Source organism: Pseudopipra pipra, chromosome 2 (genome assembly GCF_036250125.1).
Source record: "Pseudopipra pipra isolate bDixPip1 chromosome 2, bDixPip1.hap1, whole genome shotgun sequence".
NCBI classification, from domain to species: Eukaryota; Metazoa; Chordata; class Aves; order Passeriformes; family Pipridae; genus Pseudopipra; species Pseudopipra pipra.
Genome location: NC_087550.1, coordinates 86,684,393 through 86,711,232, shown reverse-complemented (window position 1 = coordinate 86,711,232; position 26,840 = coordinate 86,684,393). Strand labels below are relative to the sequence as shown.

General features: G+C 37.8%; 1 protein-coding gene and 1 long non-coding RNA gene across 5 annotated transcripts in view; one reads left to right on the top strand and one right to left on the bottom strand.

Moving 5' to 3' along the window:
- The window catches only part of GABRB3 (gamma-aminobutyric acid type A receptor subunit beta3), a 117,891-nt gene that overhangs the window by 26,035 nt on the left and 65,016 nt on the right, over positions 1-26,840 (bottom strand). For 3 of the 4 annotated variants that reach the window (XM_064646233.1, XM_064646234.1, XM_064646235.1), the window contains 3 exons: positions 10,504-10,724; positions 4,747-4,829; positions 3,589-3,726 (listed from right to left, as the gene is read on the bottom strand). In XM_064646233.1, the coding sequence (XP_064502303.1) occupies positions 3,589-3,726; positions 4,747-4,829; positions 10,504-10,724 (442 nt within the window). Of the gene's footprint in view, positions 1-3,588; positions 3,727-4,746; positions 4,830-10,503; positions 10,725-16,657; positions 16,682-26,840 lie in introns of those variants that run through there. The other variant, XM_064646236.1, reaches the window with a different exon arrangement.
- LOC135410000 (uncharacterized) lies at positions 15,504-18,474 on the top strand. The gene is made up of 3 exons (XR_010428469.1): positions 15,504-16,986; positions 17,401-17,491; positions 17,989-18,474. It is a non-coding gene; the product is annotated as an uncharacterized LOC135410000 (long non-coding RNA).

The following is a 26,840-nucleotide window of genomic DNA, read 5'->3' as shown; positions in this document are numbered from 1 at the left end:
ATATACTGCTTTGTTTTGTCATGTCGGGGTTTTTTTGTAGCTTTTCTTTTCCAATTCCTTTCCCTGTGTTCCTAAGAAAAGGGAGGGGGGAAGGGCTTTCCTTGTGGTGTTGGGCACTCAGCAAGGAGCCAAGCTCAAACTGCCACACACCAGATACTTACGTTTAGGCAACTGAATACCATCTTAAGAGTATTCACTTTACAGAATAGTTGTTTGTGAGTTTGATAGCTCTTCAGACTCCATTAGCAGCACTGATTTGGTATTATTCTATTGTGGGCTTAATTCGGTTACTGACACATGGGGATCCAGTGCCTTTTTAGATATCTTATGGTATCCTGTACGGCCTTCAGCTGGTGTTAGAAGGATAATCAAACCAGATACTTCTTCTTCATAGCAATTTAAAAACTACTTGCTCTCCATCATGAATAAAGGGAACAGGCTACTGTGCATGGCTTTGCAGATACCTCCTAGACACTTAAAAATTTTATTTAGTTCTCAACCAAGTGTTCTCCTTTTTAAACTGCATGACCATACCTGTTTGTCCACTAATCTCAGATATGCCATTTTCTAGACTTTTACTCACACTTGCTTATTTTCCCTAGACCCTCTTCGATTGCTCCACAACTGTCTTGAAGAGTGTTACCCTTGACCACAAATACTAAGCTCGAGCATTACCAATGTAAATCAGACTCCTTTTTATGACGAGATTCATATTTTTGTTGTTTGTTTCCCCCCCCCCCCAAAAAGGTGCTATTGGCTCATGTTCAGTCTGAGATCAACAGGAACCCTAGATTTCTATGCACAGATCCCTGGTCTAATCTGGCATTCCCTCTACTGAATTTGGACAGGAATAATTAGTTGTACAGATGCTGTATTCTGCATTTGTCCATATAGATTTTTATACTTTTTTTCAGATGCATTTTGCTAATTTGGCAAGCTAATTTTTAACTTTCATGCTATACTTTAAACAGGCATACAGTTCCTCCATTAATCTTGCATCTCTGCACAACTTTCTGTCATTATCTATGGGGGTTTTCCCATGCTATTCATTGCTTCTCGGTAGTAATTATATGAACAGATTTTTCCTTTTCGTAAGTTACACAAGATTATACAGCACTGTTCCTCATGAAGATAGGAGAAATAACTAATCCAAAAGCTGTTTATGGCACGACTCTGAAGTCTTCTTTTAGTTTTATTCAATCAAAGCACACTAGGACTGAAAACTCTGAAATGTTCACTGAGATACTGCGCTCAAAGAACTAATATCTTCTCTTGAGACTTCAGTAACCTCAAAGCCAAAAGCATGCCTGATTTATTTTCTGCAAAAATGTAGAAACTGACCCTAATTACTAGGACCATAATAAAGTCTTGAGAAGAAACTTGAAAGGAATCTGCTGACTTTATCTATTGGATTCGCTACCATGCTTCAGATTTAGATTTAAACATGGTTTTGAGAAACAAATGTGATGTTTCCTCTGCATGCAAATACTTGTCACAGAATTTCATAACTGATAAACTACCATTTTCATAGTGTCCTGTACCAAAGTAGTAGTAAATTCAGTATTGTGTCTTCATAAGCGACAAAAATTATATGTTCCAGAAAATGGTACAAGAAACATGGAGTAATCCATTCTCTGTGAGTATGCCATCCTACTCCCTAATGCCAAGTTATCTCAAACCCTGAAGCATGAGACTTTTTTACTCCTTTCACTAGTTTTTTTGGAAAGAACCATTAAGATTCTGAAAATTGGTCAGTCACAGAAAAGTGTACTCCTAGTTTTTACTCTCTTTGGTATTTGTCACATATCTCTTTGGATTTCTCATTTTCTGCCTTTACTGAAATATTTCATACTGAACTAAAAGGTGGCCTTGGACTGTCATAAAAGCTTCACAAATAAATTCTCTGTATTCTCCTTGTTGTCTAAAAGAGCCTTCCTACAAAAGTATATCCAGTCCTGTGGAGGGGCAGGTAAGCCCTGGCTGCCAAAGGTGACATAGCTGCAGAATGTAAGGATGTAGGATTAGAGTATCTGATTCTCTATAGAAAAAAACCCCTTCCATTCACAATGATAAACAAGAACAGCAGCAGTTGGCAAATCTCCTCATACTAATTTCAATCCCAGCAATATTTACATTTTGTTCTGAAATACAACTCATGTTTCTGTGTACTTTGAAACAGATGCTGTGTCCAAAGAGTGGGTGAAGTGATGCTTACAAACATGATTGAGCTGTGCTTCATTTGTTCGAGTGTGCTGGGACAGATGGAACAGCACACTCCTGTGGTCTGAAGAGCACTGAAAATCTGAAGGTCCCAAATAATGAGTCAAATAATGGCCCCACATGTGCTGATGGCTTTCTGTGTTGCTTTGGTCTTGTCAAACATAACAACATTTTCCTATACTGGTGTCTAATATCAAATATGTAAATCAACACTGCACCTTGTCATCTGAAGACATGCAATGCTGTGACTTACTAATAACTTTTATTACACCTTCAAGCAAACAAGAAGGAAACAGGAATTTCATTTTAGCATCTTAACTGTGACGACAAACACACTGGCTATGTATACACTACTATATACACATCAGTACAAATCAAGATATAAAAGATATTACATTCACTATACAACAATAAAACAAACATGCACTGATAAGTTGCAGGGACGTGTTTATAAAATTGGTAGCTTTTTGACTTATATGTTTATCTGCATAAACATATTTATGCATATCAGTAACCCTGTAAGGTACATTTAAACTCATGATTCAGAGGTGAATGACTTCCCATTTATTTAGATCACAGATATTTAGATGTCTAATTAAGTATCAAATAAACACACAAAAAAGAAAAATAAACAAGAAATCACAGAATCATAGAATCATAGAATGGTTTGGGTTAGAAGGGACCTTAAAGATTATCTAAGTGGTTTGGGTTAAAGACTATCTAGTGGTTTGGGTTGGAAGGGACTTTAAAGATTAACAAAGATGTCCCTGCCATGGGACTAGCTTTCTCAAAGCTCCATCTAATCTGGCCTTGAACACTTCCAGAGATGGGGCATTCACAACTTTTCTGGGCAACCCAGTGTCTCATCACTGCCCCAGTAAAGAATTTCTTCCTATACCTAATCTAAATCCACCCTCTTTCAGTTTGAAGCCATTTCCCCTTGTGCTATCACTAAACATTTTTGTAAAAAGTCCCTCCCTAGTTCTCTTCCTGGCCTCCATTAGGTACTGGAAGGCTGCTAGAACATTCTCTCTTCCAGGTTGGACAATCCCAAGTCTCTCATCCTGCCTTCATCCGAGAGGTGTTCTAGCCCTCTGATCATCTGTGTGGCCCTCCTCTGGACTTGCTCCAACAGGTCCATGTCCTTCTTGTTTTGGAGGCCCCAGAGCTGAATGCAGCATTGAATGCAGGTCAGGAATGACATTTCATGGGCTGCTACCTCCAGGATTTGTCAAGTAATTTCTTTAGACAAACATGCAATACAGACTACATATCATGATTGGTAATAATGATTAATTATTATTAATACAACAGTAATTTTCAGACACAAAGGAATTAAACACTAAATGAGCAAATGGCAATACTTGCCTGTGGCAAAGACAACATTCTTTGACACCAGTCTGTATTCCACAATAGAGAACTGAGGAAGTTCAATCCTCTCCACGCCAGTGACTGCGTTATCTCCACCTCTCCAGTAGAACTCTATGTCATCAGTTGTGTAGCCATCTGCAGGCAAAGCAGGAGAGTAAGTCAGAAATAACAGCAGACTCAAATGTAGCTTCAAACATGCAGCCTGTCATTTGAGACAATGAAAAGAACTGGAACAGCTGGAGAGCTGTATCGTATTTTGCCTGTGGGAAGGCCTCCCAAATAGCTGTGCCATTACAGTCTGCCCAGGAATTTTAAGCAAAATACTCTGTTTTCATTTTATTTATTTTTTTTATCACTCACATAATATTCAGGAATGGCCACAATGAGAAGAAAACACTATCCATTATTTAAGACTAATTTATTATTTAATTCTGAAACCAATTGTATATTTACGCTGCTAATCACCAGAAGAAGACAGATTATTCAGTGAATACAGAGAAACATAACCGAGGCAGACCTTTTCCACTCACACTAAACAGTGTGAGTTGCACCATTTCCATTAGCTTCTGTAGTGGAGGACTACAGCTGAATATAGAATATATATACTAGTATTTCCTGTATACGGCCCACAATTTCCAGCCAACAGCAGAAATGGAGCAGGAACTCCTGAAGCGCAAATACACATCTGTTGGGACACAATCTGTTTGGGACACAATTGCAAATCATAAATGGGGTCAATCTGAAGGCTCAGGGGGTGTCCTGCAGCAAGATGATCCATGCAAAGTAAAGCATACTGGAAGAAAATAGTATCGCAGTGTTTGCTCTCTTGAAAATGAATCTAGTTAAAATACAAATATTCATCTTTTCTATCAAAGATAAGCATTCAGTCACTACCTCTGCCAAGTCAGGCAGGAATACTAAATGACTTCATTCTGTCCTAAACTCATTTTTCTAGGATGCATTCATCTATCTAGAAATGTGTGAATCCTTATATTTTTAATAAGTCAAATAAACAGACAAACAAAAAATCCAAATGGTGATAATTACATGATTCACAGTGTTTATAGACACACGTGCAAATATTACACAGTTCTATAAAAGGAAAACTGCCATGCACTTGAACTAGATTTTACATGCATTTTTTTATGTACGTACAGCTTTCTATTTCCAGAGTACAGTTTTGTTCATCCAATGGGTATCTTCTCAAGTCCATCATACAAGCAGCAGTGGTTGTGATTCTGAAATACAAACATCAAATACTTTTACTATATAGTCAGTAATCCAGGTTTTGGTGATGGTGTAATCTTTCACTCTCTGAAGAATGTTTTACAATAACTGAGTATCTCGTCCATATTTTTCATTGAGCAGCAGCTTAATACAACAGCAGTTACAGTGACTTTCAATGGAACAACTCACTGTGACTTACCCTTACACAACCAGTCCCTTTGGAGTTCAGTGGACCTATTCATATATGCAAATATTACACGAACATTTACTGAGATTAAAAGATATGATTCTATAACAGAAAACGTGAAGTGAAAAAGGTCTGCTACAAATGTCAAAATGATTAGAGCTGTGTGAATAACTGATTTCTTGGTTTTGTGGCAGCTCTAGAAAAAAAAATTCTGAAACGTTGGAAAACAGCTTTAAATCCAGGAAAATGCTTTGTTTCAAAGTTGAGGAGACTTGTCTAGGTTTCAAATTTAAAGAGGATTTTGTTATGAAGCTCTGTATTGAATTTTAAGTTTTCTCCAAAAATAACAACACATTTTTGCTTCTCTGCCTCTTTAGCAATTTATCATCCTAAGGATGACTTTACAAAACATTTCACTATTGATGAACCAGCATTTTTCACCCTCTTATTATCAGGAGTGTCAACAATACACATGAGCAACCAGAACAACTATATTAACAGCTTCACACAGCACTGGCACTTCATTTTTAAATTATGGATTTACGTGTTTGTACTATCTTTTAGACAGATGTAACCATATGCTCATAATTAGTCTGCAGTGTATTTCAGTATTTTTCTGAATCGCAGCCCTCATCAAGAGTATGTACATTATTATGCATCATTGTCTTTATAATGGTTTTATATAAATTTTACATTACATTATCTTCTGAGCCTGACTAGGTCCATTCCTTACTGATCCTTTTTTGATATAAACAAGACACGGACCTTGCACACAGTTTGTTCCTAAACAAATAATATTCTGGTGATAATTTATGCTAATAATTCAAGAGGGGAAAATGCCCTGAATGTACCTCTAAAAGCTGGAACCTTCAATTATAAGATTTTGTTTGTGTGTTTTCTCTGTTTTGAAGTTCTTCCTTCTATCCCTTAATCTTTTCAAATTAGAGAATCTAATCTTCTAATCTGGTAAACTACTTTAAAATTCTGTGGCAATGTTTCAAGAGAAGAAAAGTAGTTAGGTGCCTTTCTTCATCTCTTTCACACTAAAAAAAACCCACAAACCCATGTTGTTATTATGAATGTTTTATCCAATCTCAAAGAAGGAAGAACTCTTATCCTTAGCATATAGATCATTCCAGATGAATAACCACATAATATCTAAATAAAGTGATTAAGACCACTATAACTATCTCAAAGGACAACAGAGGTCACCCTTCTCTGACCACGAAGGTGCTTTTTACAAGAAAATATTATCATTTCTTTGCAGAGGGAGAGACATTTGTACTTATGTACCTTAATACTTATAGTACCTTAATACTTTCAGGTACTAAGTATTGTATCACAAGAGGATACTTAGGTCAACCTTCCTACAGCTGCTATGTGGGAGTGGCTCTGGTTCCTCTTAACACAAATCCCTGTGGGTTGGAGCAGTTTACAAACAGCAGTTCCTTTGCTGCTCTGCAGTTTAGGGGGACATCTTCTCTGCAACCAACATTTGCAAATGTCCTTCTGGAACCTCACACAAGGGGCTGGATACAGGGTTGTTAACTATGGAGATGATTAATCATCTGGGTTGTTCAGCCTGGAGAAGAGAAGGCTCTGGAGAGACCTTATAACAGCTTTCCAGTACCAAAAGAGAGGCTACAAGAGAGCTGGAGAGGGACTTTGTACAAGGGCATGTAGTATATAGGAAAGGGGGAATGGCTTCAAACTGAGAGTAGGTTTAGATTGGATATTCTTTCCTATTCTTTCCTAAGGCAGTGGAAGAGGTTGCCAAGAGAAGTTGGAGATGTCCCATCCCTGGAAGTGTTGAAGGCCAGGTTGGATGGAGCTTTGAAAAACGTGGTCTAGTCAAAGGTGTCCTTGCTCATGACAGGAAGGTTAGAATGAGATGATCTCATTTCTGTGAAAAAGCTTTCTATGACTCTATGAATGTCTCCTCAATATGATGACAACTAGTAGCTCCAGCTAAGCATACAAAACTAGGACTAAGCATAGGGTGTTAGAGGAGAAAACTTATTCTTAAATCTGTGTTTATTGATAAACAAGGTCTTAGCAGTGATCAGTTTTACAAAGCCATACTGATTGCGCAATGACAGGATCTTGCTCCTGAGCCACCTGATGACTGTGCTCAAAGTAAAACAAGCAGGCATGTTTGGAAATTGCTGATATGAGGGTTCTCTCCCGTGCTTTAGCACATATGCCTACACTGACCTAGGTCTCATTTGCCATCCTGCAGCATAATCCATATGAGCTAACTTGATACAAGAGGGAATGTGGTACCAGGATCTTAACTATTATGTTGTATAACTAGCTTTAAATGCCAGCCATACAGAACACATGCACTTACAAATTATTAATTTGACAAAATTATAAAAAATTATAGAGCTGGCAAACTTATAGTCAACTTATTAATTGCATTTTGACTTTTTAAGGAATGTATTTTTAGTTTTGTCTGTTCACATACTGTAGTGGTTTTGTGTTACAAGTTCCAGTACCAGAAACTGCATATTCTTGCTCAAGTAATGTTTTACACTATAGAAAAATGTGTAGTTTTAATTTAATAAATATCCACTAGAAAAGAAGATACAGCTAGAAATAGATAGAAACAGATTTATCTCATTTACTCAAAGTAGAGTTGAATACTCAGAGGTCCCTCCTGAATGAACATTCAAGCAACCAAATTTAACTTGCACAAATGCACACCAAAAGCAAATGTTAATTGCTCAGGCTTGTGCATGCTCCCAAAAAGAGCAGGTTTATTTTTTATGGGATGGGAATGAAGCAGTACACAGACACAGACACATATACATTCTGAAAGCAATGACACAAAGGAAATATTTTTAATTGTTTATAATTTCCTACTCTGGTTTCTTTCCTATAGATATAGAATTTTATCCTTCTCTGATACTTTATTTCCAGGTTGATTGCCTTTGTCTATGTTGAGACACTGTATAGGAACCCCACCTGTGATGTGCTGAGAGACGCTGCATGCACAAGTGACACAAGGATATTTTATGTCCACAAGAAGTTTATAGTGTAAATCAGTCTAAGCAATATAGGTACTTCTTATGTGAGTAGGTCACAATACCAGTGGCTAACTTAATCTTCTTTTCATATTGATACAGAAATACATTCATTCAAAAAAGAAGTGCAGTTGCCTTGTCTGACTGATTACACCTAACCTTTTCGCCATGAAAACATTTATGTTTTATACACAAGTGATAATTATGTGAGTCCTTTCAAATAAAACACATACATAGCTCCACACCATTTATTTGTAACATTTAGCATTGTACTGCCTGAGAACAAGAGGTTTATATACGGCAAGCACACAAGCAGTCAGACTCTGTTTTTGATCCCCAGACTATAATGTAATTTTTTTGGTCTATTATGAAAAAAGAGCTGTTTATCATAATTTGTCTTGCATATTGTTCTGAAGAAGGTAGAACAAATGCAGTGTGCTGCCCAAAGAAAAAAATTCCTCAGAAATGTGCTGAACTTCAAACCATTGCCCCACTATCATAGACTTCTGCTGCAGTAGCAAACTGCTTTCTCTAAAGTAGAGAGGAATTTTGGATGACTGAAGTCTTTCAAAACTATGATAAATTCCACAAAGTTCAGAAGAGAAAACAGACCCAGTGTGGCCTTGGGATCACTTTCAATTATATGTGTCGAGGAACTGATTTGCTCTGTGGATGTTCTGTAATTGGTTGCAACCCTCCAAAATGTCCCCTATTATTCTAAGTGATCCTGCGCTTTATGGCACAAAAAACTCCAAGTTCTGGCCTCAACTCACAGTGCCTCTGGATTGCAGCTTGAGCCCAATGCCATTGTGATGCTTTGAAGCCACAACAGAGGAAGACAGGGTAGCAGTAGAGCAACACAAAGCACAAGTCTTTAAATCAGCAGAGCTAAGGCTCAGATATTCCCTTCCTTTTGATCACAGTGTCCTGTATTTTGCCAAGATTAATTTGAGACAGTCATTCTTCACTTTGTAACTCAGTTGCTTCACACTTTGGATATCTGACCCTGGATATTACATGCTTTCAGAGAAAATGAATGGGAAGAAGTTTGTCACACATGCACAATTGGTGAAAACCCTGCTAAGCAAATACTATTATGTGAAATGCAGTCTGCCTGTGGACACTTACACTTTGCAGAAGAAGAAGCTAACTTATTCAAATTCAGTGTATTATTCAAATACACTATTCTATGACAGATAATCCTCACCTGAATGACTCCAAATGTTTTTAGAGTGCAACAGAAAGACTTCTACATATTATTAGGATCAGAAAAGTTCTAATCTCCATTACTTTTCCATTATGTTGTGGGGATGTTTCTTGGCATAAAGAAAACAAATATATCTTAGATCATTTTTTTTTACATTTAACCACTTGTGGAAAGAATCCTAAACCTGTAGTGTTCCATACCAGGTCAATACCATGCAAGACAAAAGCCTCCTTTTGCTAAAACCAGTTAATTACAGAGACAACATTCTAAACTTCTTTAAAGTTTCATAATGGGTTGAGTTTATTTCTGTTTTGTCTATAAAGATTCTAGATCCAATTCTACCCCATACGTGATATGTAATAGAAGTTGAAGAGGTGAGGGGTCAAAACTCCAGTCAGGTAAAAAGTTCAACTGTTGATAAAAACCAGAAGCAGGTAAAATGATGATATTAGACATATAATTCACCTGCACCACTTTTCAGAGCTCATTCATTTTTATACAAGGGACTCTTTATCCTGCACTACTTATATGCACCAATCTCTGCTTAAATATACAAGAAACTTCCAATGATGGAAATGGAGCTTTCAGACCTGTTTTGGTGGTTTAAACCGCTGGAGCAAATGGAGCAACATATTGAAAGAAAGCAGGTTTTTGATACTACTGAGTCTTTCACTAAGATCTTTGCTGGTGTAGTTAAGTTTATTATGGAAAGGATATTTTGGCATTCCTAACCATAAAAGCTATGACAGAAAACAAAGAAAACACAGATGTCAAAGTCACACTGTACCTTTGGTTTGAAATATAACACATTGCAGTGCTGATTCCTGCTTGAAAAAATCACTAAAGGTACCCATAGTCATGTTCTTAGCTGTGGCTACTCCACTCAACCAGGGTTACTTGTGGCTTTTTTTTTTAATTGACTACAGACACACCAAGAGACAACATAAGCACCCACATTCAATCTTACTGCCTGTATTTTAGACAAAATTTTCAGGTTTACAATTAATATGTGCCTTTCTGCTTCCTATAGCCAGTGGGCTTTCCATATATGGTGACTCTACAGAAACAGATAAAACCTGACTGAAGGCGCTTCTGGCAAAATTAAGAAACATCCAGTGTGTCATTTGTTTTCTACGGGCATCTTTCAGAGTTACAGGGAAGGTTACATAATACACTAGCCAATGTTTGTAATAACCTTGTACCAGGAAGAAAACATCAACAAAACATAACAGCAGTGATGAAATCTTCATTGTGGAAGCACAGACCTGAGGCCGTAAAGCACTGTTCCATCCGGGTGAAGGCGAATCATTCTATTCTTCACAGTAACACCATGCACAAATGATTTCTTGTCATTTAAGAAGTAAGTGTCAGGCACCCAAAGCTGATCTGCCACCCGGTTGTCAAGCGTGAGGTTGAGAGGTATCCCAGCATAAGCCAGCCTCTTATCTCTCCAGTACTGCTGAAAATACATCGTCAAAGTGTAATCCTGGTGAGGAAAAAAAAAAAGAGAAGCACAGCAGTCAACCATACTATGTGTAACTGGGAGAATAATTTTTTTTTCCTGTTAATAGTTTATTTTGCTGTTGATTTGATTTAAATTTAATATTTTTAAGCGCTTAATAAAAATTAAATATTCGTATCACTTAATCATCATGACTAGGCTTCGCGAACGAAGATTTGGGAAAGGCTCTACCCACATTTGCTACAAGCACGCCGGTGGCTAAAAAGGCCAATGAGAGATAGACAAGTCCAGTTGCAAAAGGCACAGCAGAAGGACTCCTTAGGTGGTATCAGCAAGACACAGTTCTTTCTGCGTTGTCTTTTCTCCTCAAGGGTGATCCTGCTTGCTTTCTCAAAAGAAGCAGCAGCGCTATAGATGGTGTGTCTCCAGACCTCCCGATTGGAGGCCAGAGTAGACCAGTGATGATGATCATCATCGCTGATCATTATCTCTTAATAAATAGTTCATATAATTCAAGTATCACTCTAGACTAAGGGACCATTTCAAATTCAGCTAGTATCAGTATCTTTTGTCCTGCTCCTCCTTTTTTCTCATGTAGTTCCTGTGACAACTACCCAAAATTAACATGTTTGTGGAATGATAAATGACATAATAGGTAAATACTGCCATCTTCCCCATTTTTAAAAATTATAGATGAATGGAAAAACATTAGAAGTATTTTGAAGCAATATGTAAATAGCTGTCTGAAAAATAACCTGTGAATATGTTGATTATACATGTGACTTTGTGTGAGACTGCATCTTGCAGTTACATAAATATTTTCTCATCAACAGGCTACATTGGTACCTAGAAGAATAGTAAATTGCAGTAAGATCCCACTAATGTGAGTGCTTGGTTTTCATAATTTTGTCAGTTTTAAGGTTTATGGTGTCTGCTATGAACTGTGATCACTAATGTAAAAGCCTAAACATGGATACAGAAGCCTAAAACATCCATTTTAAATTTATTTATTCATTTCAGAATTTGCTAACCTGACTTCTCCATGTCATAATAACACTACATTGAAACACTTTGAAAGCTTAGATGATAGGCCTCATTCATTAGCTTCATGATATTATAAAACATTGAAAAAATAAATGTCTGGGAACATTTTAAAGTTATGTGCCAACAAACTTGAAAAAATAATCACATGAAAAAAATGACACCAAAAGTACACGCCATTAAAACTCTGATTTTCAAATTACAGAAGTGCTCTAAACAATAAAACCCTTCATGAAATTCTTCACAAAACCCTGAGAAATTTATGTGATCTCCAAACACATTTAAATATTTAGCAGCAGGTGTGCAAGCCACAGGATACCTGCATTTGCATCTGGTTCTACAAACTGGTGATGCAAAACCCCTCAGGCTTGCTGCTTGTTTGGGAAAAGGATGCTCAAGCTTTCTAAGCACAGCTTTTGAGAACAGTCCATTCTTGTAATGGGTTTCATGTGGAGACAATCCAATTTCAGGCAGTGCTCCTGCCCTGCTTCCCTCAAGCCCTACAGCCTTTCCTTGAAATCATATGAAACTTTCACGCTCAGAGTCTTTGCATTTTTGATTCAGTGACTCATTCTCTTTAATGAGGGAGCTGCTATAGTTTAAAGAAATCAAATTTAATTGCTTAGAAAAATAAATCATTATAGATATCAAGGAAAAGCTGTTCCCATTTTAAGAAACTAATAGGAGATCTTTGAAAACAAAAGAGCCCCGTGATGGGAGAGAAGAGCCCACGTGGAACTGCCTGGAAGGAATCTCATCCGTCAAACTTCAAATCTGACATGACTGCTCAGGAGAACCGTGCTCCATTTTTGTGCTCCACTTTCTTCAGTGGGACTAATGGTCCCTGCTCATCAGTGAATGAGGTGCATGCTACACTGGGTGCACCTGCCTCACTCCCATTAGCAAGTCAGGGAGACCACATCTCTCCTCATGTTCAATGCAACCAGTTTTCTAATGCTAATGCATTAGAACAAATATCCTCTACCCGCTCTGTTTTACCTTAATTAAAGCTTGTTTCTATTAACATTCAAAATTTGCTATGTTCCTGGCTTCTATAATGGTTTGCACATCAGTGTCAAGAAATTTGGTATTATAAAAGCTGTGGACACATGAGCAGTACACCAAGAGCTCAGCACAGGTAAATGCACAGTATACGCACAAAATAATGCTAAAAAATGAAATAAAGAAAAGTGATGGCACAGCATAGCATTGAAAGAAGTGAACTGGCCAGCACCAAAATATAAAAGGAATTAATCTGAAAAGAAGAGAGCTTCAGGCTAGCTTCCTTTTTCCTTTGGCTTGAGACAAAATATATGTTAACATCTAATGAGTGGAGTAATTAATTAGCTAAGTAAAACACATGTAGTAATACAAGCACTAATAGTCTGTTACTTTGTTTTTAAATAATAACATTTACTATATCAGAGAACAACAGAGAAGGAAGTTTACAAATTACACACAGAACCAGCAACATCTGTCAAACATCCAGAACTTCCAGTGTCTTGAATGAAAATCAAACTTCCAAAACACATCCTCTAAGATAAGAATTTCACTAGTGCTTCCCCTATTAACCCTCGCTTCTTATAGCATCTTAATTTTAAATTAAAATTTAAAAAAACCTTCTATATGTCTATGTATATGACTATATTTGCATGTACTGAAAGCAGTGATACCTCAAAAATTATTTTTTCAAAAAAGAGTAACCCCACTGTGCACTTCAAACAGAAACAGAGTACCCAAGAAAGCACTTGTGTTACCCCACAGCTTGAAGCATCACTGTACGTTTGGGTTCTGTCAGCCTCACCTGCTCTGAAGATGATGACAGAAAGAATTAATATGAACCATGCTTGGTTACCATCACACTTTTTTCAATCACCTCAAAGCAAAAAGCAGCAAAGTCATATTAGAACTGCACTGAAACTGCTTGGCTGTGCAAGGAGCAGTAAATGAGCAGGAAAGGCCAGTTCCTTAGGGTGGCTCTACCCAAATCACCACCTGCAGAAAGTAAGCTTATTAAAACCCATAAGGATGTTCTAATTCTTTGATTAACTAATTTTCAAGACTTTGTACCCATAAAGGAAGTTTTTCCCTATACTCAAGAAAAATGCAAAAATGGTTTGAGTGTGAAACAGAAAAAACTGCACTGGGTATTTGTCAGGTAAACTGAGAAGATGAACTTTTACCTCCCAGTAAGTAGTCTATGAAGTTTATTAAGTAGTCTACAAAGTTTATTAAGGCTCACCTCCCTCCAGGGGAGCTTACAATGATATAGAGGTCAAGAGTTAGGCTAAAGCTAGAAAAGATTAATCCCACTACAGCTACTGCATTAGGGTGTTGTCAAAGACAACACAGAGCTGCCAGCTTTAGGAAATTCTAACTACTGCATGGAGCAGTGGACAATTTTCTCAGCATCAAAGACCTCTATAAAACACATTTTATTCCCCCAAACAATACCAGGCAACAGTCAATGTTTCCCCTCTCAAGCTGTTCACAGTAATAAGATGCTTCAGGTCAAGCATGGTAAAAAATCACTCAAAGCCCTGACGGGCAACATACAAAGTGCTTCTGAAATACAAGAGAAATGCCCTCAAAATGGGAAAAGCTGAACTACACAGGCAACACGATCTTTCTTTTGTGTATTCAAAGACCTTGGAACATCCTACAAGGATAAAGGACAGTGACGAGCATCCTCGAATTTTTATCATGGCAACAATGCCACTAATAGAAGGAAAGGAACACAAAAAGGTGTGATGGTGTTTTTTTCAACCTAGTTTTCCCTGGGGAAGGGGAGTGGAAAACTGAATTAAAAAAACTCAAATAGCAGATAATACTTTGGAAGACATTTAGATATGACGATAAACAGGCTGATATCACAACTGATATATCATGTGTATTGTTTGTGATTTTAAAACATCTTAAGCAAGAATTATAGAGACTCACAAATACTGTATATGCTAATCATGTACAAAGAAATTTTTAAGCATTGCCTACATGGTATTTGTCTCTCCAGACACTCTCATGGAGTGAACACACCACGTAGGAAGCACAACTAAGCCGCTCCTACAAAGCCACTTCAGACAGCTGATGTACAGTACCTAATGCATTGACTATAAGACTAATGAATGAGAAATACTAATATGTTGTAATACTAAAAGCAAACAATTTGTTTTCTATTACAGGGTTTGTTATCTTTAGCTTTTCTCTCCTGCACTCAATAATAGGGAAAGAAAAATTTTAAAATATAGTTTGCTCATCCAAATAAAATTAACATAATTACAGCAGCAACAATGCTCTAAAATTGATTATCAGCTTAGAGTCTTACTTTATTATGTATTGAGGATGTTACATGTTTTCCATTAGCTGAAGAAATGTGTTTTTTCAAAATTACTGCTAGGTAAACACTGCAATTAACACTTACGATGGATTACTGTTAACATGGCAGTTTAGCAAAAGAAGTTATTCATGCAAAATTAATAAATATGTTGAAAATTACTAGAAATTTCACTGTCTCGGAAGACAGCCTTGTGTCGACTTGAAATACAGATTTCCATTTTAAATTTGCATTTGGATGTAAATTCACATCCTTGTTTTCTTGACCAACAGATAAACGAGACTATTACCATCAGCTTTTGGATTATTTAATTTTGATTAATTAATAAAGTAAATACTCATTCAGTGGATAAAACTATACATTGAAAATTCATGCCTTAGACTCTAAAACCTCAAAGTCACTTCCCTCACCATCCATATAATTTCAAAAATTAGATATGGCTGCTGTAGTATAAGGAGCTATTTCTGCAGCATTGATGATTTATATTCTTCCCAATAAGCCCAAAGTGAATTGCAAAGCCAAACTCATGAAACCTATTTTGACAAAATGTCTGTAAAATCTGTCCCCCTACCATACATGGAAGAGACCTGAGAAAGAGATTCATGCACACATTAATTCAGATAGCTAAATATGAATTTAATAAAGGTGTATTCAGAAAGGCTTCTTAGGAAGTCAGAATTTACCAGCACTGCTATTCAGTTGTGTGAGATGTTCACACAAACATTTTTCTTTGCATTCAAAATTCTCTAATAGCTTCAGCAACTTTCATATTAAAGAAAAATTTTATTAAAGAAAAAAATTTATAATCACAGAATCATTAATGTTGGAAAAGACCTCTAAGATTATCGAGTCCAACCATTAAACTAAACACCACCACGTTCACCATCAAACCTTATCCCCAGGTGTCACATCTACGTGCCTTTCGAACACTTCAGGGATGGTGATTCTACCCCTTCCCTGGACAGCTTGTTGAGTGCTTTAAGCTTATATTTTTACATTATATTTTACTTGTTGACATTTTGATTTGCCCAATGTCTAACTACACACATACATTAAATTGTCAGCAAATAATTAAACCATACATTCAATTGTCAGCAAATGGAGAAAATCACCAAAGTCTACTGCTCTGCAAAGTCTTTTACAAGAAAACTGTCTGATCAGAACCTCTCTGGCTTTATATGTGGTTCCTGAACAGCCTGAGTGAAGGAGACCTGAGCACGCACACAGAAACACACACATCCACTCCAGTCCACCAAAGCATCTTCCTCTAACACTTCTTGGTCTACCTGCTGCTATAGTAAAGATTCATCTCACCTGTAAGATCCTGACTTGGGCTTCTCTCTACCACCACGCAAAATCCCTACAATACTGACAGGTTGAAAACATAGCACATGTTTTCCCAAGCATGCAGCTACAACACTCTTATGAAAATGCTAAGGCAGCTCAGTCACACTGATTTCAGTGTAACCCTCCATACATATATGTTGTCTTGGTACCCTTTGTATCAAATTATCACTATTTTTTCCTCCTTTACTGAAACACAAATGGATGGTGTTATAAATAGATCTAAGGAAATAAGACTCACTTGATTCTACAGAACAGTTTTCCAAATAAATGTAGGATTGTGTGGGTTTTACTTGCCCTCTCATACCCTTTGGCATAAGAGTTTCCATCTCTACTTAAACCACAGTGCCTTCTCCAAAAAGCCTGTTCCCCATCGAGCATCTCTGGGTGCTCTGAGGAGGGTTGCCATACCAACCAGTGCTTGGCATTCTGCAGGCAAAGGGAGCACAGTTGACATAGCAACCAGCCAAAGCAGTTTCTTCCCAGCTTTTCGGGGACAAGTGGTGGTCACTGGCACAGAAGTGAAGCTTCTCAGCAGAAATGAAGGGAGCAACCAGGCACTCTCAGCAGGTACTTCCCCCCCATGGCACTTTTCAAAATCTGGGTATTGGCTTTTCCCTCTCTGTTCCTCTGCCCACCACAAACTGATGGGGATGCCTTCCTGCTCTTGGGGCATTCTTTCATGTGAACATCAGAGGACAACAGCTAACAAGGAAGCAATTGCTTGGGTCAAGCTTTGGAAGGCAAATACAGAGAAAGAACAAGTTCCTGCAAATATTCCAGTTCAGGGACATAAGACGATAAGAAGACAGTCAGGGCTATTTAATCCCTGACAAATGGGGATGGGAGGAGAATATTTAAACATACCTTCTCTAATTCAGAGTATCACAGGTATTACAACATCATAGGCTTCTCAGTAGTCAGGAATTTCTATTCCCAGGAACTGATCAAAGGAAAAATAACATACACCTTTATGCTTCACAGGTGTAATACTCTCTGATCTGGTAGAAGAAAGCTAGCAAGAAGAAGTATGGTCTTTCACTACAACCCTGAAGATCTGCCTATAGATTGTGTGGTAAGTTACAATCAAAATCCACTTGCTGATGGAACATAAAATTCAATATTTGATAGGTCCCTCCTAAAAAAGAGGAATACAAATGTCAAATGTATAGATGCTATACTTGAAAACTCTGAAAGAGATCAAGTCAGAAAAAAACACCATCGAATATCCTTAAGAAAAAGACTCACACAAAAGAAAAATAATGCTAGGCTCAGTGATGAATTCGCTTCATGAAGCACAAATTTATTTATTTTAGAGCTGACAGGGTCTTAAGAAAACAGCTACATTTGATTGTACTAATTGAAATCCTGCTAACTACATACAGGGAAGAAAAAATCAACCTCTATCAGCCATCAGCTGGTTCCCACGATGGAGGCAGCTGACCTTAGAGAGATGGGAACTGACAACTAATGGATGTTGCCTCCTACACAGTAGCAGGATATGCCACCAGCGAGTTGGAGCAATGAGCTAGTGTCCTAGAATCTTAAAGCTGTAGGATTTTTTTTTTTCAGCTTGGAGATATGAAAAGAGATTAAAAATTTGGGATCTACCAGGTGCCCACGAAGGACTTCTCACACTTCTACTTTGCTCTTTCCATAAATATATAATCTTACATCTTTTCTTTGCGTATCTTGAATGATCAATAAAAATCTGGAAGAAAAAAACTCTCAGGAAGCCCTATAAATTGATATTATTTGTCATATTTGTTCATGTCTTCCTATTTCTTACACTATTGAATGCATAAGTCTTTTAGCATCTGCAAGGTGTTCCAGGACAGCCTCTAAAGCTGGGCATACACATATTTGTTTTAAATACTGCAACCATAAATATACAGCTCTATGTCCCTCTTACTTACTATGATTAAATATGGAAACCACTCAAAACAATTTTCAATAAATCTGTATTTCAAACTGAAAAGTCTACAGTCTTTTTGTCACCACAGAATTGTAAAAAGACCTTTCTACAGGCACTCTGGAACTTGTAGATATTTTTTTAATCACTCCACAGTCCACAAATAAAACAAAACTATATTTTGGAACAGAATGTTGAGGGAAACATGCACTTGAATGAAAATGAAAATAGGTATCTGTACACATCCACACTTTCAGGTTAAAAAAAGGAATATTTACTCCACTGTGGGAAGAACTTCTTAAATTTTCTCATCTCCAAACCTATTGATTTGCTGACTCTGGGAGCCAGCCAATCTCACTGGCACTGGAACAGCAAGACTGACACCCAAAGTTCTACTTGTTGTCTGTGATTATCTGAAACACCAGATATTCTTATAGGAAAACTCATTCAAGACAAATACAATGAACAAAATGCCCTTTGAGAAAGATACCAAGAACGCACTGGCCATCAAATGCTGTAGATATGCATAACTTGAAACATAATCCGTGTATTTTTCAGTATCATGGCAGACACCATTTGGGTGTGCCAGGCCTAGAGGGCATCCCCACACCTCATGGGCCCTGATGGATCCCGGGGCTCCCCCTACCCTGCTCAGAGACCTAGAACTTCACATCAGCCCCTGCCCCAGTGATGCCACAGCAGGGCTCGTCTCCAGCTTCCCACAGCCCTGCCCTACCTGGCCTTGGGCCCCACCAAGCTGAGCCCACCCGTGGTCCCATGACTCATCCCCATCCCCAGGGAGGTGCCCAATATCCAGGGCTGGGGCTGCCCTGGTGGCCCCCAGCTGCCCTGCTCTGGGTTGGGGGTGGGATGGGTCCTGGCTGTCTGGCTGCCCTCCATGGGGATCCCCCACCCCAGACACCCTGACAGTGTGTTCACAGCAACTGCGGCTCTTTACATGTAAGAGGGTAGTTCATTTGTACCAGGATTTTATCTGTTCATTTTAGAGTAAGGAAATAAACAAGAAGAGATTTCTCTGCAGTGGCTAGGAGTTGCAAAGGTGATGTATGAACTGCCCTCTGCTGCCTCTTCCCTTCCCTCCAGACACGGCACTTAGGCTGCCAGCTTCCCTTACGTCTTCCTTTCACTCCATCAGCAATGCTAAATCCAACTGTACATCTTGCAGTAACAAAACTGGGATGCACACTAAGTCAAAAGGAAAACAATGCATTTACTAAAAATCATTACTGTGGGTAAGATAAACTCACCTTGTGACACAGTAATACTCATAAAACTCAGTAAAGTGCAAAATAAATAAATGGGCAAAAAACCCAAATGCTGCATCCAAGAGGAAATATTACATGCATACGTGATATTCAACCCCCACACAAACTTCTTGCTGTAGAGAGACTGGCGGAAGAAGTAGAAGAAGGTATGTCCTTCTGATAGTGCCCTTTAAAAAAATCAGGCTGTGAGTGATTTTAAAGGGAAATGTCTTGCTGAAGGAACACTTTTGCATGTGCTCTGAAAACCCTGCAAAAATCTGCTAATAGCTTTTGGAAGGGAATCAAAATGTGTAATTGCATAAAGAAAAAAGGGGGAGGGTTTCAAACTGCAGTGCTGCCTAACTCCTGAAATGGTAAACTGAACAGTGTCAACAAGAGTGCAAAACTGATGCTGTAGTGGATAATGTGTTGGTTACCTTCCCCTTCCTGTGAATCTTATGAAGTTCAGCAAGGCCAAGCACATGACCTTACACCTGGGTCAGGGCAATCCCAAGCATAAAACTAGGCTGGAGGGAGAATGGATTTGAGCAGCCCTGAGGAGAAGGACTTGGGGATGCTGGTGGATGAGAAGCTGGGCATGACCCGGCAATATCCACTCACAGCAAAATTACTCATATACATCTGGGCTAGGTGGATACACCAATTTCAAAGACACTCCGTAAATTCAGAAGTAAAAACAGAGACAAGTTATTTAAAGAACTGGAGTTATCTTAACCACAGGTACAGCCTGTAATCACTGCTCAATTATTTACCTAATTCATCTACTATTGTGAAATATCTCGGAAGTAGAAAGTGCATTTAAGAGGCAAGAAGTTCCTTTTTCCCCACAAGGCCCTTGGGTGGACAAAATGTGTGAGTAAATCAGCATGAGCAAGATACATTATATGCCATTGATTTCAGATAGACATTAGTACTCTGCAAAGCACCTCAGCTAGGCTAAATCAGATGGCCTCCTCAAAGACAAAATTATATCCTTGTTTGTCTATCTACCTCTGCTCTTGTTCTGGCAGTGCTTTTTCATGCTGGTTTCAGACAATGGAGTAGGAATGAATGGTTTAGACTCATCAGGAACTGGACAAACTTTGTGCAAGGAAAAAATGAGGCTCAGGTAAAGCTGCTGTAAGTAAAACAGGGAAGTCACCAAAGAAGGAGACTGAATTAAAGGCTATAGGAAAGCTCACAGGTGCAGAAGAATATCTGGATTGGGGATGAATCACAGAGGGGTGAAATTAAAAGAAAGCTTTATAACCTTGAGAAAAAATGTAAGACAGAAGCACATAAAACTCATTTAGGACACAAGTTAAACTCATTCTGTGCTCAAAAATAACATTTAAAGACAGCATAGAAAAATAAACAACCAGATCAAATGCATACGTGCTACTATTGAAATGCTGCAAGTTCTTAAATTAGATAAAGGAACTAAGATATCTAATTTTAAGTGAGAATATTGACCTAACAGGAGCATCAGAGTCTTGATGGAAAGAAAGCAGTCAGTGGAAACCTGTAACACAAAACAAACTACATAGGCAAGAAAAAAAAGGGTGTAATGTATGCTAAAGAAAGCTTTGCATCAGATAGATAACTGTTCTGAATGTTGAACATTATGGACTAAGACACCAGGCCTACATAAGTATTAGAAAACGCTGTCACTGCCTAATCAGGATGACAATGGTGTGAGCGAGAGAGATTTAAGAGATAGAAAGAAAACAAATTAGTAATCAGAATCTTCGATCACCCCCACACAGACTGGGTAAATGTCAGGTTGGGGTGTGATGCAGAGACTAAGTGACACCACAAATGACTGATTCATGAAGAAGCTTTCACTGAAAGTTGAAACAAGCCAAGACACCCTTGACTTGGTTCTGAGCAACGTGCAAGTCACGGGTCAAAATGCTGCAACAGAACAACTGCTCAAAAACCCTGATGGAATCGAGAAATTCTCTTCTAAAAATGAGAAAATTCTGAAATAACATAAAAATAGTATTTCATTTCAAAAAATAAATTGTATAAAAATGAGGCTGCCTGCTTCCAAGTTGGAGAAAAGATTGTTCGTAATATGAACTTCTGAATATCAAAAATAACTGTTGAGTAACAAACAAATAAACCCCAGAATGTTTAAAATTTTCAGTAAATAATTTTATTGAAACTAAAAATATGTACTTCAAAAATAAGAATTCACATTCAAAGGAGAATAAAATAGCTAATAAGATAAACATAGAAAAGAAAGACAAAACCACATAAGTAATAATTTCCTAAAGGCATAAACACTTATTATACATCATCAAATGATCTTACAGAAAGCTTTGTAGAACAAGAATGTAGTTCTTGCCATGGATTAATACCAGATATAAGACAAGCAACAAACAGAGCAGTCAGTCTTCACAATAGCAGGAGGTCACTTGCAGACCTGAACAGGGATTTGTGTGGTCATCATAAACAGAGGATAACCACAGAGGTACCTATATTTGCTACATTTCTTTGAACAGTAAAAATGAAAAGGGTGAGTGTGAGGAGGTGCAGAAGGACAGCAGCATTCTGAATGCCTGAGTAATAAAACAGAAAAAAAATTCAACGCTGATGCAAAGTAACGCCTATGGGGAAGAAAAAGCCCTAACTATGGACTAATTGGTAGGTTGTGAGCTAACCATGGCCACTCAGGAAAAAAATGTTGTGATATTAACCAGATTTTTTATGAATAAATCAGTTCAGTATTCTGCAAAGTCAAAATAAGCAAACTGAACATTAAGACTATCCGGAAAAGAAATACAAAGGCCTGTTTGGATGGGGCCCTGAGTAATCTGGTCTAATGAGTGGCACCCCTGCTCATGGCAAGGGGGTTGGAACTAGATGATCTTTAAGGTCCCTTTCAACCCAAACTGTTCTATGATTCCTGCAAGTGTTCAAGAAAAAAAAAATCATTGCACTGCATCATTTTTGTACTTACATATTGAACACTGTGTACAGTTCTAGTCCCTGTCCCCAACAGGGCAGAGCATAACAAGGTACCAGGAACTGCAGCAATGTGAAATGCACAGAACACCTCCCACATAAAAACAGACTAAACATGCAAAGACTTTTCTGCCTAGAAAAGAAGCAACTAAGAAATATATTGTAGATATCTGTAATAATGTTGAGGAGGAGGCCAACAGCTATTCACACCTCCTCACTTGTAAGAAACAGAGGCCAGCAAAAGAAATTACCAGATGCTGGGCTCTAAACAAATGAAATGGTACTCTATTTTCATGCATATGTATATAGATGAGCATGTTTAAACCAGGTGGTTCTCACTCACTGCTTGAAACCGAAAACATGCAGATGCCCTGGGAAGTCCCTGAGCCGTTTCATAGTTTGATGCTGGGAGAATATCAGAGAAACACTGCAACATAGTCTCATTCTACTTTTATACTATGCTAGAGCCTTCACCATTGCCCACAGCAGAGAACTAAACATCAAGTAAGATGGATTTCTGGTCTAATTTCATAACACTGTTTTCATGTTTTTATCTTCTTGGAACATGCTATGAAGTCAATTAGGACTCTGCAGTGTTGTTCATGAACTGATGTGACTGTCCTGTGTTGTTAATAAGCATCGCTGTCAGGGCTGGCAACTTATCTTTCCCAGGGGAAAGGAAGTAGAAGTTGTGACCTGAAACACACAATTCATTTTTGATTCAATTGCATATGAAGACAATTTCGAACACGTTATTTTTGCAAATAGCACAAGTATGGCAATGTAGAATATTTCAGCAACAGTCAAAATTCAGAAAGTACATTGAGTTACTTCAATGATTTTGAGTGATAGTTATGTTCAATTTAATTTGTCTAGCATCTGCTCCTGGCAAATGTAAGCAGATGTGTCTAATTATTACCTTTTGATACTTGTATATGCACAGCATGAATAAGATTATGAAGAAAGGAGATTTTTGTGATATAGAGGTAAAATGCCTTTGAAGGAAATGACATGGCAGTGAATCAGATACTAAAATATCTATTTTATAGTTGGGAAGTTAGCAAATAAACACAAGCAATATATTCCAAGTGAAAACATTGTTTGAAGATGATAGATATATTTAGCCTATGGAAAATTTAAATTAGTTTGAAGCTTGAAATCAGAACTGTGTTCTTTCCAATTTATGCTCATAGAATCATAGCACATCCTAAGTTGAAAGCAACCCACTAGGATTATCAAACTCCAGCTCCCAATGAATTGATTGATAGGACTAATATCCTTGACCTTACTTTCCAACTGTGACACCATTCACATTTTATTTGAGGGTTTTTTTGCATGTTGAAAGATTTGAAATTGGTTAAAACCCCAGTTAAGATGGTACATTTGCCCTTTTTAACACAAGACAACAATTACATAGTTTTCTGGTCTATGTCAGGAGACAGAAGTTTAACCATAAATCCCCTGCAGAACGATTCTACACTTGGTTATGTCTGTCTCCTCAGATTGGGACCTCTTAACTCATAGCCCCTTGTGCAGCTTTTCCACCACCCTCATGTACATCTTTAGCCCTGAATTTGAGTCACTTGTTGAGAGTACAGCTCTTGGACTTGCTGCTGTGTCCAGGGAAAAATTGATGCCACCTAGCTGGCTGCTGCCTTTGAAGCCTGCAGGCATGCACTGCTGTTTGCTGCTGTGCAAGGGAGTAGCTGCCAGCTTGATGTCTGTGTTTCTGACAGATCGCTGTCTGCCCAGTCTCTGGTGAGGCTGCTCCTCTCCATACAGCACGCTAGAGAGTGTCTGGAATCTTTGGGGTTACAAAATGTATGGCAGAAAGAGGATGCGATGGGTTTCTAGGGTGATATGATCAGGAAAAGCTGAACTCTGACAACTGTTGCAAAAGCAACATAATCTCAAATCAAGGAGTCATGCTATTTACGCCAAATGCAAAAATGGTCATGTTATCCCTCTCATACACAGAGCACAGATCATGCCAGTAAAGATAGAAATATATATGACTTGAAAATATCTATTCAAACCACAGATAAATTCTTTTAGCAATTTAAATTTTAAGAATGTTCGTTTCACTATTAAATCATTTGGGTTCATCCACAATATGCAGACAAAATTACTCTGCTTATAACCAAGCATCAAACTTTCTAGATGGTACAAAACTTGTAAATAGTTCAGATTCTGCTAGATGAGAAAGATATATCTAAAACCATATTTCATGCCAATATAGATAAGTGGAGAATTATTCATCCATCTTAGTGTACTATAGTCAAATTTGATTCTGTTCCTATTTATGCAGATACTTTTTCTATTCTACAACTGAGTCCTTTTTGTGACTACTACAGTAAGTTTGTACCTTCTTCCAATTAGAATCGCAATTATCAGCTACTAGCAGAAACAGAATTACCTAATCGTTAATTATATAAAGCAACAAAAAGTGGACATATAAACCAAACAGCAGACCCTATCTCAAGCTCAGAAATTAATGTATGTGTGATATAACCTAGTTTTACATTGTCTCTTCCATGTTTGTCCAGGTTCATCTCACAAAGAATTCATTCCTATATAGCCAGCTTTTCTCCATGGTCCCAAATCCAGCCTTCAGAGTAGAAGCTGCTGGATGCTGGGCACATTAAAACACCTGATGCTATACTAGGAAAAGAGATCTTAGAAATCTAGCCCTAATGATGGAAATGGATGCATTTGAAAAACACGGTTGATTTATTACCTTTTATAACTAACTGTAACAAATGCATTTACACTAATAAAAGAATTTACTTTCTTTGAATTCAGACTGTTCCACAGCAGGGTGATTTATTCTACGCTTAGAAAAAGGCCTTTGCTCGAATTATTGAAGTATTATTATTACAATAGCATGACATGGTAGACATATTGCAAATGGATTCATAAACTAGGTCCCTGATAATATAATGACTGAATAAAAATATAAAGCATTTATATTTCCTATCGGGTACACAGATTATGCGAGCATTTGTATGTGCAGGCATGCAGACTTTAAATCCTAGTTCTGTGCTACTGTATATGAGAGACACACAGTGTCTTCTTGTCACACTAACTCACCTTTTCAGTAACACAGCTCCCCTACCTAGGCTTTAAAAAGATACTGGGTTATGTTAACATTACTATTACAAAAAATGTAATTTGTGGATCATTCACAAGCCTCTGAAAGACACGAAGGGTTGCTGCTTGGAGCTATTGTTTCAAAACCTTTACCTGAGGCTATGAATTCTAGAAGGCCAATTTAATTAGAAATTATTTAAAAAATATCACTAGGTAATATTTCTTCTTATTGAGAAGAAGTATTTATTTTGCATACTTCATGTTTTCAAAATCAATTGACATTTCTTTGCAGGAATGTCTTCAAAAGTCTACAAAATGTAATGTCATTTGGATTTTCCAGCAAAGACAAAGGCAAAGTATACTGAAAACTGCGGAACACTAGTCCCTGCCTTTCACAAGGCTAGAATTTGACTGACATATGTCCTGGACATACTCCAGCTACTCCTATTAAGTTAAGGGAATGAAACTATTTGAAATTGGGGAACACGGAAGAGGAAAGTCGTGTACCCAGGGACTGAAAACAACAGTAGCCGATCAGTTGGTAGGAATCATAGATGATGAAGCTGGGTATTTTGGGTAGTTACAAGAGCACTAGGAGTAACAGTGAAATGCATATGTGAAAAATGCTATCGTTATCCTAGCATGCAGCCAGTGATGGAAGTAGAAGTGCTGCTGCACAAGTTATCAGTTAAAATTTCCCTAAAATACCCTGAAAATTCTGGACACCCTTCCTCAAAAACTTCAACTGGAAAAGGTGCAGCGAAGGGCTAATGAAAGCCCAAGGGAAGAGAGAACCTGTCTTCTGAGTGAAACACTGGCTTGTTTAGCTCAGTGACATGAAAAACAGAGTGTACTGTTATTCTATCCCTGCACTACACACACTGTTTTCTTTCAAGCTGAGTAACAGGAGATGGAGCGATGATGTGCATCTACAGCTTAGCAAAACACGCTGTCAGGATGCATCTGCTTTGTTTACTTTGATCCAAGGAAGGAAACACTCCATGTTCAGCTGTAATCTAAGACAGTGTACAATTGATTGCCTCAAGAACCACCCAACCACAGTTCATCATTCAGCATTTCACAGAAAGTCCTAAAAGAACTCCAACTTATATAAAAAATAAGCAACATGTCTTTTTTTTTTTCAAAGGTGCAGTTAGGATGTAGACTCCTAAATTACTTAAGATCTT